The sequence below is a fragment of the Zonotrichia albicollis genome, chromosome 9 (assembly GCF_047830755.1).
Source record: "Zonotrichia albicollis isolate bZonAlb1 chromosome 9, bZonAlb1.hap1, whole genome shotgun sequence".
Taxonomy (NCBI): Eukaryota; Metazoa; Chordata; class Aves; order Passeriformes; family Passerellidae; genus Zonotrichia; species Zonotrichia albicollis.
The window spans coordinates 27,227,162-27,244,025 of NC_133827.1; the positions used below are offsets into that span (position 1 = coordinate 27,227,162).

The 16,864-nt window shown below is 35.5% G+C and overlaps 1 protein-coding gene across 1 annotated transcript in view; it reads right to left on the reverse strand.

Annotated features, from left to right (window-relative positions):
* The window catches only part of DNER (delta/notch like EGF repeat containing), a 108,349-nt gene that overhangs the window by 20,151 nt on the left and 71,334 nt on the right, over nucleotides 1-16,864 (reverse strand). Inside the window, exons 5-8 of the mRNA XM_074547094.1 lie at nucleotides 14,258-14,403; nucleotides 9,920-10,073; nucleotides 7,842-7,955; nucleotides 1,060-1,284 (exon numbers count right to left, since the gene is read on the reverse strand). Of these exons, the coding sequence (XP_074403195.1) occupies nucleotides 1,060-1,284; nucleotides 7,842-7,955; nucleotides 9,920-10,073; nucleotides 14,258-14,403 (639 nt within the window). The remainder of the gene's footprint in view (nucleotides 1-1,059; nucleotides 1,285-7,841; nucleotides 7,956-9,919; nucleotides 10,074-14,257; nucleotides 14,404-16,864) is intronic.

The window sequence follows — 16,864 nt, forward strand, 5'->3', positions numbered from 1 at the left end:
TTAATTTCATTACAAAATCCCCATATTCATAAATATCCATAAATAGATTGGTGGGATACATGCACATCCTGAAAACTGAGATGGAAGAGATGAAGAATCATGACTGGTTTCTCAGAAAACAAGGAAAAGCAGCAGAGAGAAGGTATTCCTCTGAAAGGAGTGTAGAACAATGTAAATGTCACAGCAGAGCTACTAACTATCAAATGTCACTCCTTAGTTTATCCCTTGTAGACTGGAAATTAGTTTTATCCTTAATTTCTTCAGTTTTCAAGTTCATAGCTTCATAGGAACAGACTAAAAAAAAAAAGATGCCAAAATTATTCAAGTGAAAAGAAAGATTGATGCTCACTCTGTAAGTGCTCAAGCAGCAGGGGATGTGTAGCTCTGGTTATCAGACATTTTAACTGCTACTTCACCTCTAATTAGCATTGCTAACATGAAGAAAGGGGGCTATAAGCACCCCAATATCCTGTTATGTTGGTACAAGGATGAAAAAAATCTGGTGCTAAACCAGTTGCTACAGAGACCCCATGAATGTCAGGCTGTGCTGCCAAACAGTTCCCAGCTGAGTCTCCTCACTGGACTCACCTGAGCAGCCCTGCTGGATCTCCTCTAGAGAGACAATTTGTGTAAACATGCACAGCAGAACTCAACCCTTTGGAATAGCCAATATTTTTCCTTCTCTACTTCTGTTCAGCTGCCTTGTCTGTTTTTCCCAAATGATCTGTGTCAAATTTTCCATTCTTTCTACCAAATTTTGTAATTCCAACAGTGCTGATGCCTTGCCTTGGAAAGATTTATCCTGCAGACTTCAGTTTTGTAATACAGCTGTAGAGTTCACTCAAGCCATATGGATCTCAGTGGGTATTTCAGTGCTCACTCTGCAATTTTTGGTTTTCCAAGTGCAATGTGTAGATTCCTATCACTGCTCTAAACAGACAGAACATCTGCTCAATCTGTTTTATAGACTGAGAAGAAAAGGAAGTCATTTTAAGCTATATATGGAACCTACATATAAAAATATTAGAAGATTTCCAGAGGATGTAACTTGGTACAAACCAGGGATACAGAGGCATCTGTAGCTGGTTCCAACGCTGCGACAAATGCCGTGTGCGCACGGGTTCAGAGCACAGAAATCGATCAGCTGAGCACACGTGGGTCCTGTAAACCCAGGACTACAGCTGCAGGAGAAGGCAAGTCTGTCTGCATAGCAGGTTCCATTGTTCTGGCACGGAGATGATGCACAAGGGTCAATTTTGTCCTCACAAGTGGTTCCTAAAAACCCTAAAATAAATAAATGGGTTTGGTAAGTAAGCATCCTGATATGCATACAATTTTAAGAACTAAAGCAAGTCAAAAGTAAGCCACAGAGAGATCTAGATTCCTTTCTTTTTTAATTCTATGAATATTATAAAAAATAAAGACTTCTTACACAATAAACTCTAATTTTTGCCTATTAGCATTCTCTGAAAAGAGATGCTTCAGCTAATATCATACTATAAATTATTTAGGCAGGGAATTGCAAAAATATTTTCTGAAACCAACAGTGCTTATCTGCTTTCTGAGTGAATCTGGCTTGAAAAGTAGAGGAGATTTTCTAAAGATCAGGAGCTGGCTAGCCTAAGAAAAAAAAGCCCAAACTGACCTATTTTTCCTCTGTTAACGTGTATGTAAAATGTAACAACATAACATGCATTCATTGAGTTTCAATAATTGAAATATCTTTTAGAAGAACAAACTTCTCATTAGCAGGAGAGACAATGGTTTATTAAAGCAACACCATACCAAAAACAGACATAAGGAAAAGGATATTCTAGCAAGGGAACTTTTAATCAGATGTAGGGAAGAAATATGTTTTAATAAGTTACAGTAACTGCATCTTGTATCTATACATACACATACATCACGGATGTAGTAACACAATGCATGGTTACTGTATCCTAAAGTGAGAAAAGCATATTCAAATTCTAGAACTCTTCCAAATAACAGAACCATCTGTCCTTTCCATTCAATTATATATCTTTTAATAAGTATTTGGTCCTTTTGTACAGACCATTTACAAATAATTTACAAAAAAAAAGGTAGCTAGAAAGATGGAAAGAAAAGAAATAACCTACAGATTGGACTTTTAAGTTTTGTCATACAAACTCTGCAACAGACCAGGAGAGAAAATCAGGTCTGGCAGGGCACAGATGAAGAACAGGCAAAAGCCTTCTTTCCTCCCCATGTTGCTGTCCTGTGGCTTCAATTGCTTCATGGGCTTTGTCAGGACCACCTGCTCAGCAATGCTGAACAGAGAGAGCCTAAAATATAACTAAACCATCAGAAACCGCAAAGAACAGAAACCCCAAGAGCAAGGATGTAATTCCAGCAATGGTTCACTAGCAAATTAACAAAGCCTGTACTGTTGTAATAAAATCTTGATCAGATTTAAAAGAATCTGCAAGGACTTTTAACTATTACCAGGAGGAGATCAGCCAGTGAGTCCAGTGAAATCTCTCAAGTAACTCTGAAACCAGATTAACAAGGTTTAAGGAGATCTGAGGTCACACAATGACACTAATACAACCTTTGCAGTAATCTTCCCTCCAAAGAGGAGGTTACTGGCAGATGGCTAATGTTTCAAGTGACAAAGCACTTCAAGAACATATGCAGGTTTAAAATACACCAAAACATGTTGCCCTTGTGCTATCTTTGACTGCACTGTGAAATGCATTTAGGTGATTCTGGAAGTTCAAATCTCAAGCATGAGTCAAATATCTGAAAATACTCAAAGCAGAAAATATGGAAATCCATTATTCTGGCATTTCTGAATGTACACTTAAAACCATACTAGTTCAATTGTTGAAAGCAAAGTAACAACTATATAAATCAAATTCAGAGGTGTATTGACTGAAAACAACCAAATTCCAGAAGGAAAAAAACCATAATTGTTTATCTGCAGAAAAATATCCCCTGAACTGATCTTCAACCAGCTAACATGGACCCAACCCTGCCTGAAGGTCATTGCCGGCATAAAAGGGACATGAAATGCAAAGTGTAGTGGTAATTTGAAAGAAGTGAATACAAAATCTACCAAGGAATAACACAGAAGGTAAAGGGGAAAGACAATAATGGAAAATATTTATACTGGTAAAACCCACAGTACAATGCCTGTGCTTACATGGATAGTAATTTGGCTACTTGTCAGGAAGTACAACAGAGATATATTTTATAAATTTATAGAGATGTGCTTTATAAATTGCTACAGACCTCCAATGCAGTGACAGAAACTAGATCAGATTTCAGAGACAGAAAGGTTCTGAATAAATCCAAATTTCTCACCACAGTGGGATTTTAATTATTTGGCTACTGAAAGCAAAAGAGTCATGTGCAAGTCAAGGAAGTCAAACATTTTCTGAAGACATCACAGAACTGCCTTTCATACAGCTTGTAGAACAACTACCTTGTCTGAATGTTACATTAGACCCAATTCCAATAATTACAAGTATGTGAAAAATTAGGTCTGTGAATTGCAAGGGCTCAGGACTACAAAACTTTTAACTTTGAAATGCAGGGATAAGCACTAAAAGAAATACAAGCAATTTATTATTTTCCCTATAGAAATTTGTCTTGTAAGGAAATAGAAATAAATGGTATTTCATCAGAATTCTGTAGAGAGAAAAAAAGTTACTAATCAGAAGGATCAAGAAACCATTAAAACACTGTAAGATTTTGATTGAAATTCACTCTAGCTAAGTCGTTCTTGATGAAGATGAATAGAGGCTAAACCCATTCAAGCATTAAGGAGAAGTCTATTAAAAATAGGAGCAATTTGGGAAGGTGCCAGGTAAAAACATTAGATTAGTGGAAAGTACCAGAAACTAAACAGCCATAAAAATTTTTAATTAACGACAAAATGTTCTTCAGGTAAATTAAACTCTCTTATGGTAATATGAAAAATTCTGCATTCTGATCACCAGTAACCTTGGGAAATCTATATGCAACAGCTGTGTGACCCAGTTTCCTGTGATCAAGATTGTAAATGGGTTTATTCTATGTAAACCTAAAGAAGTTAGAATGACATCTGCAAGATGTCCTAGAAGAGACAATGGCTTTTACATGAACAATGAAGCAGAGAAAATAGTGAAAACCTTGAAACTCAAACTATTATAACTCCCAGAAAATAATTTCTGTTCTCCCAGTCAATTAAGATTCATGGTGACAATGTGCATTTTCTGGCTGCTATTGCAAATCAACACGTATGAATCACAACTTAGCATCTTCTATAGCTGTCAAACCATTTTCTAAAACAAAAGCCATTATAAGCCATTATAAGAGCATTCATAAATTTATTGCTTTCCAGTATTTTCAGAAATGCCTGCACATATTTCAGGACACTTTTGCTCAGTGTGTTGCCAGCAGCAGTTACCTGCAGCTACCCAAATGAAACTCTCAAAACTAAAAATCAATGCTAAAGTGTGAATTTCAAGTAATCTATGTTAAACTCTTTACCACAGCATTGTTTTTGCTCTGTCTTCTTTTATTCTAGAGGGTGACTGACATCCATTATTGCTGCCATTTTTCAAAAATATATTAAGCCAAATTAAAATATTTCTGCTCCATTTGTCCAAGCTGGTGACCTCCACATAAAGCATGCAGGAAGAGACCAAGAATCCAGGCCAGTTTGATGGAGTTGGCCAGCTGAATGCAAGTTATTTTTATCAAAGATTAATGTTTTCCTGTAACACTGAAGGCAGTTAATCTATACTTATCATCAGAACATCAAATTTGCATGGAACAGAACTTCAGAAATATCTTGCAACAGAAGTTTATTTCTTTATTGTAACTGATCTGCACTTTGCTCATTATTGTCTGGCTTTGTATTAAACCACAGCCCACTACTAAATCGTTTTAGTATTATTGTATGAGCAAAATTCACAAAGGGTGAAGTACCTTCAAGTACCAAGTCTTTCATTCTATCTAATTTTATAAAATTTTGTCTGGAAGGAACACATTTCCTCACCACACAATCAGTTAATTTCCATACAGCTGGTTTTTTATTTAACTTTCAACAAAGATTTCTGTGAATTTGATAACTACATAAATAAGGATCACTAGCTTCAGCATCTCTAAAACCTACATTGATTTATTTAATAATATGTGTTTATTAATTTAATGCAATGACATTTAGTTCTACCAATTAGGGGTATTTTCTGTTTCCAATTATTATTTGTATATTTAGTTCCACTTCAGGGTATTTTGGAAATACACATAACTTCTCAGAAGCTTAAAGAAAATGGAATAACCAAATTTGTAAACAGATGAGCAGTACCCCAAGCAGTTTAAATAACATCTATTAATGTTACTGTCAATACAATAGTGTGTTATACTCTAAAATAAGTGGAAGAAAACAAGAGGAGATATTTAAGAGTGATAAGGATGGAATGATTCTGAATATAAATTTCAAATATTCATTTTCATGCTTACTACATGTAGGGTTTTAGAATGTCTAGAAGGTCCTTTGCCTGATCATTTGAAATTAATATTTACTAAATGTATGTTTATTAACATAAAATTAATAAAACAATCAAATATCCCTATCCAACTGTAAGCAAGTACAAGATCCAAACATTATTTTGAAAGCAACAGTGTCAAAATTTTAAACAAATTCTTTGGTCTTCAGTATTGCTTAAGCTTCTTCACTACAAATTCAAGTATAAAATCCAATTTTCTCTTTACAGGTGATTCCACAACGTCATATAAGAGTTTATTTTCTGATGTATTTTGGATATTAAAACGTACAGTGCATCCTACAGAAAATGGAATCTGTAAGCATAATGAAATTTTCTTCACTAAAGGACTCTTAAGACAGTAAAATTGTCTAAAGAGTCATCAAGAACTGTTCACATCTGAGGTAGGCTGCTTTTTCAAGGCCTCAGGTTTAGCTTTCTGTCAGTTATCATGCGCTTTTTCATGAACTAGAGATCTCGTTTGTAAAAGAAATGCACAATCTCAAGATCATTCTTCATTGTTTCCATCTGATTCCTTCATCTGCCATCTTTTTCTTTTCCTTGTGTGATAGTTGCTGCATTTTGTTATCCTTTTCCAAGATGTATTCTATCTGCAGACTGTAGTTTCTACACAAACATAAGCTCCTTGGTTACCTTTCCCCACTGTGACAGAAAGAAAAGCCTTTTCTCAACAAGCGATTGCCATTAAGCAGAGCAGAATAGCAGCAGAGCAAGAAACCTCACTTAAATTAGAAAATTTGAGGTTGGCAGGAAATTTGCAAGTTACTGCATCTGCAATTTTCAATTAACTACTCTGTTGTATGTACAAAAATCACTGAATCTCATCAGAGATTAAAGCCCAAACAAAAGCTCCCAAATTATGCCTCTGTGAAAGGATAACACCTCAAAAGATGTAAGAATGATCAAGGGACAGTCATTAGTAAACTTAGACAATACATTTCGTTAAATCAACTTTCTTTCCTTTCACAAGATATCTGAATTCTTCAGCTCATTGACATCAGACCTTCCAGAACACAATGAAGAAGCAACAGTGCCTGGCACTGCAGCCCTGCAGGGCCCTGAGCCCAGCAGTGACTCTGGCCTGAGGGCACCAGGAGTGAGGCTGGGCCAGGATCAGCATATTCATTAACAGGGCAGCAGGAGAGAATTAATGAGCCACACACAGAAACACCTATGGCAGACACAAAACAACCAAAAATCCCAGTGGCTGCTCTTCCCAACATTATTGGAAAGATCATGGCCTGCACTGCTTTCTTAAAGATTCTTGAACATTCCTTTCAGATTCTTGAATCTTCCTAAAAGATTTCTTTGGGAAATTGCAAGTTAATTACAGACCAAGTCTAATATCTAATACTTTTTCTCCTGAATTTCACTACTATTTTTAAGGGAAACAATTTCCAAGAATTTTCCACATGCAGGATCTGTATGGCTGTCAATATGTCAGTTTCAACACAGCAGTTAAGTGTTAAAGCATAGCACTCTAGAAAAGCAAGGAATCAGCCTGAAGAAACTACAAATAATCTTCATTATTAAGCACGTAGATATTACCAGAGCAGCTATCAAAGATTTACACCCTTACAGCAAGCGTTAAAGTACTGGTAGAACAAAACCAACATCCACAGATCAAGGAAGGACAGAAGTATAATTAGCTCAAAGTTCCAATCTTAATTATAAATAACTAATAGGAGGCTTCATAATTGAAAACTTCCACTCATGATAATTTTTTCATGCGCAATTTAGGGATCTGTCATTGCAGTCAGCACAGTGTTATGAAAGCACACTCTGGCATTGGGGTGTCCTTGTTTCACATTTACAAGATTTACCAGTGAGAATCAGTGAGAAGCTTTCATGTCAAGAAAGGAATACGTCCAAATGGAAAGGAGAATTAATTAAAACTTTTGGGGATTGAAATAATTCCTTTAGTTATTACTTTTACACACATTTTAGTCAACTGACCCATGTGCGGAAAAGTGCAAATACTACAAGGGAGACATCTTTTTCTCACACATTTAGTGGACAACATGAAAATCAGATCACATCCTGAGTCTCCTCAAATTCACCATTCTCATCAGTGCTGGAGCCTGATTTCTATTGTAGAAATAAAGAACATTTCTGCACCACATATACACTGAAACACTAAACTCCTACAAGAGTTCATATCCTGCTGCTGATTATCCAAAATTTCTCATCTCATTTTCTTTTCTGCCTACAATTACAAGCTAAGGCACAATTAAAAAAAAATATACATTTCTACATGTCAATATAATTGAAAATTTAGAGTAAAAACAGCACTTTCTACGAGGTACTAGAGAGGAGTTTGCTGGTTACCTTCAGGGCACTGACAGCTGAATCCATTGAGGTGGGATGAGCAGGTCCCCCCATTCTGGCACGGCTGCTGGCTGCAATGATCAATCTCTGACTGGCACAGCTCTCCAGTGTAACCTACAAAAAGGCTCGCAATATTCAGAAGATGAAGCAAAAACAAGGGTTTACCACTAAACATACTGCTCAGCCAGCCAAGTAGTACCATTATTTTTCTTGAATCAAATTAACCAATAGAAGCAATAGAATCTAGGACAGTCTCTCATTCCTTACAAAATGAGATTTCTAATTAAAATGTATACTTCATGAGAGAAGCATACAAAACCAGCAGAATTCTAGAGACTTCATCTGTTGTATTTTACCAACAGCAATATTCTGACATCACTAGTGAATTGGCAATAGATATTGGGTCCTCACTGGTACTCATAGAACAAAAAAATACAGTCATTTTGATTTGGCTTTCCAATGCAAATAGAATCCCAAGTCAATAATCTCTAGCAAGGCTTTAAACAGAACTTAACACTGTGAATTATTTGTGCATATGCTGAATGTCTGTCATTTGCTCCTACTTCTGGGCTTCAAGAAGAGTGTTTATTTTAAGTGGGAGCTGTGAAGAACTGCTCAGCACAGTTGCAAACTCTTCCAAATATGCTTCTATAAGTTCACAAGCTACAGATTGTGTGTACTGTACTATTTGACCATAAGTTTGCTTTGTTCCATATGTCTGATGTCTGTAACACATCCCCAAAAAATGAACAAACTTAAAATACAATCTAAATTATTCTACACTCCATACCTAAATTTCATAACAAATACCACACATTCCCCTTTTCGAATTTTTAATTACTTCCAAGAAAATATCTTGGATGCATGACTGAGAAAAAAAAACACATGCTACATCCAGGCACATCTTATTTTTTTAAAAGGAACCCTACAAAAATTATTAATAATCTTCCATAATGAGCATATTTAACCAAATGGCTGGTGTTAAAGGCTAGTAAGCAATGAATATCACTGCTATGAACAGATGTAGAAGAGAAAGACCCCCAAGGTGAGCTAGAGGACATACATGCACAGGATTTAGCTGATGCAGGGGAGAAAAAGGAAAATAAAGTAGAAATCCCTCCCCACCAAAAATTAAACAATTTGGGGGGGGAACACCTATGGCTTTATGAAATAATTATTTTTAATGCAAACATTTATAAAGAAAATATGTCCGATCTTATTACCACCTATAGGGCATGTTTTGTCCATCTGAAAGTGAATATGATTTAGGAAAAGCATCCCAAGTATGTTGCAGGGACTAGAAATACAGAGGCACTAAACAGTCCCCAGAGAAAGGGGGGGAAAGCAGTTTTTTGTGAGATACACACTAAGAATCATTACAACTCTACATTTTGTGCTGACATTTAACTTCATAACATTTCCTTCTCCCAGAATTTGGGAAACATGATCATGTTCACATATAAATGTTTCTGAAACTTGCATAGGGAGACACATAGGATAATTAAACCCTTATTTTCAATTTTCTTTAATATTTTTCATATGGAATGAATAGTTTTTTTTAGAAATTCAAAGTTAAATGAACAACAGTTAGTTTTCCAGACTGTTTTTAGTGTGTGGACACACATTTTGGTGGATACAATAATTATGGGCAAAACACAAACTACTGAACTTAAAAATGATTGAGCCATTTGAATGACATTAGACATCTGATATTAAAAAAAAAAAAAAAAAAAAAAAAAGAAGAATTGTTTAAAAAACCCAGAAAGCTAAACCTAAGCTTATGTGGTGGTCACAGAACACTTCTGGGAGAAAAAAAAAAACTGATGTAAACTAAATTCTCCTCCTGTGTTTTTAGTAGGTAAAGTTCCACTAGTTATGATTAATTCCCTCACAGGGCTAAGGTTCAGACATGTGCTTTCTGTGGCATTTTTCACCAGTGAAGAACCTTCCACTGCCCTTATGTTGTTGTTGCAGTTTCTGTCTGTTCTGGTATCAGAAGTTTCACAGTTCACTGCTCTGCAAAAAGAGATGCACCAAATGTCAAGCAAAGCTGCATTATTCAAGAATTCAAAACCTACCAGGCAGGCAGCTGCAGGTGAAATTGTTCCTGTCGTGTTTCTGTGCTACATCCGTGCAGGTTGCATTGTTCTGGCAAGGTTGGCTCTGACAGGCATCAAATTCTTCACACAGGGAACCCTTATATGCATCTTCACACTCACAAAAAAATGTTGCCTAAAAACAAAGAGGATATGTACTTCACAATAAATTTTCAAAGATTATGCTTTCATTTTATACACTTCTGAACAAAGATGGTTTGGTTTTCCTGGTCATAACAGCAGTAGTTGCTATAAATACATCAACTGAACAAAGTTACTCCTTGAAATACTAAACCTGCACCAATTCTTCAGCTTAAATTTTTAATGATGTTGGGTCATTTAATCTAGACAAGGAGTCTGGGATCAGATCCATAATATCTAAATCATTATACATTTTTTCTTCCATTCCAGAAATTAGATTTATAGGCTGAAATAACTGTCAGAATCAATAATGTGCAGATTTACTGCAACAAAATCCTGTTACAGATATGCACTCTCTACATGACAAGCTCCCAGAGTGGTACTTCAGCAGTAACACTCCCTTTAAATTCTGTTAAAATATGTCTTCTTCTGAGTGCATTCATTACCTTTTCCAAACTTTGCTGTTTAATAAAAATCAAGACCACTACACCTCTTAAAGGCTTAAAGTACCTACAGGAGGCATGATATGGCACATTTTTGTTGGTAATAAGATGATTCAAATCAGATTTAGAAACTCTTTAGGTGACTAAGATTGTCAAGGAAGTCTCCAAGAAAAGCAGCAAGGAAAGCTCTCTCCTCTGTGGCACGCATTTAGATGAGATCTGAATCTTTGTTCTGCAAACACTAGATGGCAACATCACTCACTCTCAGCTCTCCCAAAGCCAGACCTTCAGTGCTGGAACGCAGCTGTCCCATGCACAAACACTGGAATGCAAAGTGCAGAACACACATGGAACTGGAAACAAAGAGATGGGCGCTTCTGGTTTTACTTCATATGAATAATCAGCTGTGACTTAAGTAGAAAATAATTATCTTCACCTAAATAAAAAACTTCACTCAGTAAACTCCAGATGCCACTCTTCTTTACAACTATCACACTGGCAGAGTTACACAAGAATAAATAGGATATATCTTCAAAACTCAAATCCATGACTATGTTATTTATCAGGAGTGCCAGAAGCCCTTCTTAAGTGTACTTCTGACACATTCCTGTTTCCCTTGTGGAGAAGTGGAAGTGGAGAAGTTGCCACAAAACAGGCACAAAGTTCATACAAAGGAAGGAAGAGGCATCACTTGAGCTCAGCATCACCTCACTGCACAGAACTTCACTCAAGGTGATGAATTTTATCTTCCATTCAAAAGCAACAATAATTGAAAAGAAAACTTTGCATTAGAACTTTGCTTTTCATAACCACGCTCTATAAAAAGCATCTAGCTGAGTAGAAGTCAGGTTATAGATCAGCAAGGAATGAGTAAAAACTGGCCAAGACGCCCAGGTTAGATCAGAATTCATTTGTTTATAGTTAAATGCACTCTATACATAACAGTAACCCCCTGTGCTTATATCACTGCAGATTGTTAACTTCATTTAAATTTCCCAATAAGCATATGTGTTCCTACATTCTTTTACACACTACTAGATTTGAAATAAAACTATGAAGTACATAAAAGCTCAAAGACAACCATTAATCTTCTTGGCACTGGAAGCAATGACTACAGCCAGCAGAGCTCTGAGCTTGCTCATGGCATTGGGCCTTTTATGCTTTCTTCTAAGAAGTTGCTTTGCATCCTGCAAGACCAGATTGTGCAAAACCAGAATGAATTATGGATAAAAACAAACAGCAAATCACAAAGGGCGCATTTTAAATTTAAAGAAAATTAAAGTTTATGTCCTGCAAAAAGAAGTGCCTTGTGGGAAACAGACCATGGTTGTCATGTCAAGCATGCAATTTTGGCAGCCACTTGCTCCATCATTAGGGAAATCATCAAGACATTTTAAAGCACATCTCACATAATTTCAGTTAAACTATGGCAAAAACATTCTACTTAATGAAATATGCCCTTCTATTTTTATTTTATGCTGGGCATGAATCAGGGTCCTATCTGAAGTTCTCTGATGCACCTAATAGCCAAAAGAGCAAGGAAAGCTCATGGATTTAGAAACACAGGACAGGCAAAAAGACAACACGGCATTTTAATTCCCCTGGAGTAGGAGGCTGGATATAAATTAACTTCCTTTTGGTCACTGTATTTGATGTTCTAGCAAGCTACCCCAGCCCAGCAGGCACCTGGCACAGGTTTGATGGCATTTGAGAGGAACACTGGGAGCATTCCTCATTTATTCAAGTTCTAGAAAACTCAGGAGCAGTTAATGACAGCAAAAATAGAAGCAATTGCATTTCTGAAGTTAAAATTTTATTTGAAGATATTTATATATCTTTAATGGTCATATAAATATATTTACATAATTTTTATAAATTTTTTATATTTAGAAATTTTCTGGTTATTAGGTTCAGAGAAAGAGTAGTGATAAGATAAAAACAATCCTAATTTTTTCTATTCACTTGCCAGGGAAAGCAGCAGCCTGCATGTGCACAAGGCAGGCTCTCATCACTCACTGTTCTGCTTTTAACATAGAAAGCTTCCAATGTCAAGATTACAGCCAGGAACATACAGATACTGGTTTATCTTTGTTTTGAGTTAAATAATTGCTTCTCATTCTTGCTGTGAAGCCAATCGATCTTTTTTTAAAGAAAAATTTCTTTATTTGCTACATCTTAAAAGGTTAATAACACATGGATAATTATTAGAGGCCATATATACTTTTCCCTTAATACAGAAATGCATTAATTCTTCTGCATAGATATAGGAAACAATTTATTCTTATTTTGTAACATTGCATGCAACAAGAGGAAGAAATTAGAGTCATATTGGACAAACAACATGAAAATATATTAAATGAGGCAATGTATCAAAAGATATAACACTCAAGTTGACAAATAATGGAAAAAGACAATATTCTGATATGCTGTTATGCATAATAAACTTGAACATATTATTTATGTAAGTCAAATTCAAAATACTGACTTTATAAAATAAAAATGATAAATACAGTAAAGGAAAAAACTAAACTGGACTATGAAATACGACACTGTATCTGAATGAATAATTTATTTGGATACCAGCCAGCTGGTATAGTAAAGCAGCATTTATTTCTAAATTCATCTTGCAATAATTATGTTCACACATTACCTCAAGCATTTTACAAATTCATTTTTGAGAAATAAAACAGATAATTATTCCAGATGTTAGTACTGCCACGTATGTATAGATTACTGTGGCAATTTAATTATTGTTGTTACAATTCAAAACACCATTTTCTATCAAATACGCTTATTGAGAATTTAAATCAGAAAATGGTAGCAGATGAACTACAAGTGAATTCACTCAATATGCCAATTTTTTTGTGCTCACAGCAGGCTCACAGCTGTTAATATTTACTCAACAGTTACTACTGCTTTTATCTCCCAAATGAATAATATAAAACCAAAGATTAACTGTGCATATTTGTGCTGTAAATGACTTTTAATCCATGAAATAAGAAATAATATGTATAGAAGGTAACAGAGTATACAGTATCTAAATCACAAAAGCCCAGTCTGGTTCTGTAAAAGCAGAATAGACTGCAAATTTGACAGATTTGGTTCTTATTTTCTTATGCTGCTATATCACACAAAATCCCCAGGGTCCAGTGGAATTGCCACTGTAATCCCTACTGCAGTATTATGTAAAGGACAAAGCTGTACAGGAAACCTTGCAACCACTATCAAATTACTCCATTCTGCTTCTTATAATTATGGTCTGGTAATTTCATTGCACTGGTGAGTCTACTCTGAGTAAGCAGTTACTAAGAGGTGGAGAGAGAAGCACTAGATTAAAGCTGACCTAAAACCTATGACAAAGTTGAGAACTTCCTAAATCTGAGCACATTGGTCTGGAGACTGGAGATCCCAAGTGCCCACACCATGGTCCTCCTTTAGGGAAACTTCCTTCTGCAGTGACTCTAAGATGCAGAACCAATTCCCTTACACCTGATTTGAACCATTGTTTTTATTACCAGGGCAGGATATGAATCTCTGCATCTTGTTTCTGTTATTTTCTTACTTCAAGCGCTTGATTTTCAGGTGTAGCAGATAAATATTGTTATTTAGTAACACCTGTGAGATGCCAGTGCCTGTTCCCCAGCTGCAAGGTATAAACACCAAGGGCAATTTGCGCTGTGTTTCAATTATCACAGAATTGCCACATGACAGGAATGTCTTGGTGAGCTGATCTTACCTCATCTGGCCTGGTGATGCATTTCCCTTTGCCTGAGCATGGGAAGTTGTCTGGATGGCTCCCCACAGGTGTGCAGGTACTCACTTTCACCACCACAGTCAGGCGCAGAGCCACAATGCACTTGGTAACTGAATCATTCAAAAAACCTTTTTAAAAAACAAAAGAAAATATTCTTATTATATGACAAAATAAGCTGATACTGTTAATGCTCTGCAGCTAGATGAACAAATAAAACTGATTTGAAATAAACTGGCAACTAAGAACAAAATTGCTCATGTTTAATACACACCTCTCTGATTGCAAGCCATGTAAATACAAATTAAAATACAATTTGGAGACAAATCTCATTATATTGATTTAAAAAAGTAAGACAGGATGGTGAAACAGATCTACTTCCAGAGCTCAAACCTACATTTTTTATGTTTTAAAAATAAATGCTTTTGCCTGCTACTTTTTGAAAAGTTAAAATATATATTTAATTTCTTTAATGACAAGGAACATGAAAATAAAATTTTGTGAAGAAATTCATTTAAATGAATTCATAAAAGTTACTTTCAGAGCTAAAAAGCAGCCAGATTCCTTACATTGGTAAAAGATGGAGAGTTCCTTCTGTTTTGTTTTCTATGAAGTTTGCAAGAATATACTTATACCACTTGACAGCACTTTGTGTATTTGCAATACAAGTATGATTGAATGTCTGATCTGATGTCTCTATAAGCTGATATGGCAGGTAAAGGTGAACTAAACATGGAAATAAGAACACTGGACAAGGAACAGGAAGATTCATGAATCTCTGGCTAGCACCTGCAATTACATGGAAGGCAAAAAATTGTGGTTGGTAGATATTAAAAAACGCCAGAGCACAACAACTTCACTATCACACATACTCCTAACAGATTTATCTGAAAAATAAAAGAAGGACAACAGGAAAGATAAAATGGGGCGCACACACACAGTCCATGACGTATGGGATAAAGTCAGTGTTCATGTGAAAATACACAGGAGCCCCTGCTCCTGTACTTGTGCTTGTACTGCCTTGTTTAAGCACTCTGATTAGAGTCCTGCACCACAGCCCTTCCATTTAATTGTTTTGTTTGAGAATAAATGTGCACTGACACAAAAATGTGGGTTTGGTACAGTGTATATACTGCACGCAGAATTTATGCATAAAAACCACCAAAGATCCTTCCATAAACTGTCAAACCTTGATTTCACTATCCTCCATGTAGGCAGACTACAAAAAGTCTGTAGTACCAAAATGGAGTGCTGCAGGCACAAAGCCATTCTATGATTCCCCTTTTCTTTAGAAAATATAGAAAGAATTTAAGCAAAAATTGATGGGTTTTTTTTAAACAAATATCCTTAACTTTTAAAAGAACAACACTAGATGCAGTGTATGACATAGAATGTTTTTCTTAGATTTTCCACTTTAAATTGCAAAATCCATTTACAGCCTAAACTTCTAAGGAGCTTCAAAGATGAAATTCAGCTTCTTGCATTACAGACTAGAGATAGCACAACATTTAGTCATGAGAAAAAAAATAAAACAAAGTATTTTTAATGAACAGGAATAAACAAAAGTTTAATGCAACAGAGCTTAAAGTGAATTCTCTTTCAGAACAGCTGCTAAGCATTACTTACATTTTGCATATGGAAGTGTAAAGCATGACTAATTCTACAAATTCCACACAAAATCATGTGGAAGACTTGAATTCTTTGTTCTTCATTTTTAGATTTCACTTTTTAAAATGCTTCATTCCTTCAGCTGTTAGTTGTCTATGATCCCTAAATCCTGCCTTCAAACAGGAAAATCTTATGTCCTACATAGACACCACTGGCTTGAGTACAGCCTCTACAAGTTAGCTGAATGTTCTAAAGGATCAGATTAAAAAAAAAAAAAACCAAAAACACATGTATTGGGTATAGTTCCAAATGCCTAATGGTCTGTTTTGGCTAGTGAAGATTATTGTAATCTGATGACCTCTTCAAAGCAAGCCAATTTATTCTGGCCTCAATACATACCCCATTTTTACCCATCTGTTCAAAGATGCAGCCAGAATTTTTCTTTAACAATTGAATGCAATTGTCATTGGCAGTCATGCAATTATATGTGAATGCTTGGAAGAATGTGGTATTTAGAAAATGTCTTTGGGTTCACATTTCCTTGTCTGAAGCAGATTGTTACATATTCTTCAGGACAGTTCCCTAAAGAAATATTAAATCAACCTTCTTTGTACTTTGAATCTTGTTACTATTTTGGTATCAAAAGCCTTTAGGCAAACCACTGAAAAAATCATTATTCTCTCTAGAATACCACACATTTTCCTGTGAATTCTAATTATCTCACCTAATTTGTAAATACTAGAAACATACAAACGTGGGTATTTATTTTCACTTTATAGAAGTTACATATAATGTTCTGAGATCTCTAGGTTTTATGGCTAAAAGAAGCTTGTCTGACCATCTAAATATAACAGCCTGCTTAACTCAGGTCATAGCACTTCAATTAATTCTTTCCCCAATTCCCATAACGGCAACTGAACTACAGTGAGTTTTAAGTTCTATTTTTAACTTCTAGATGGGAGAATAATTTCAGAACCATATTTA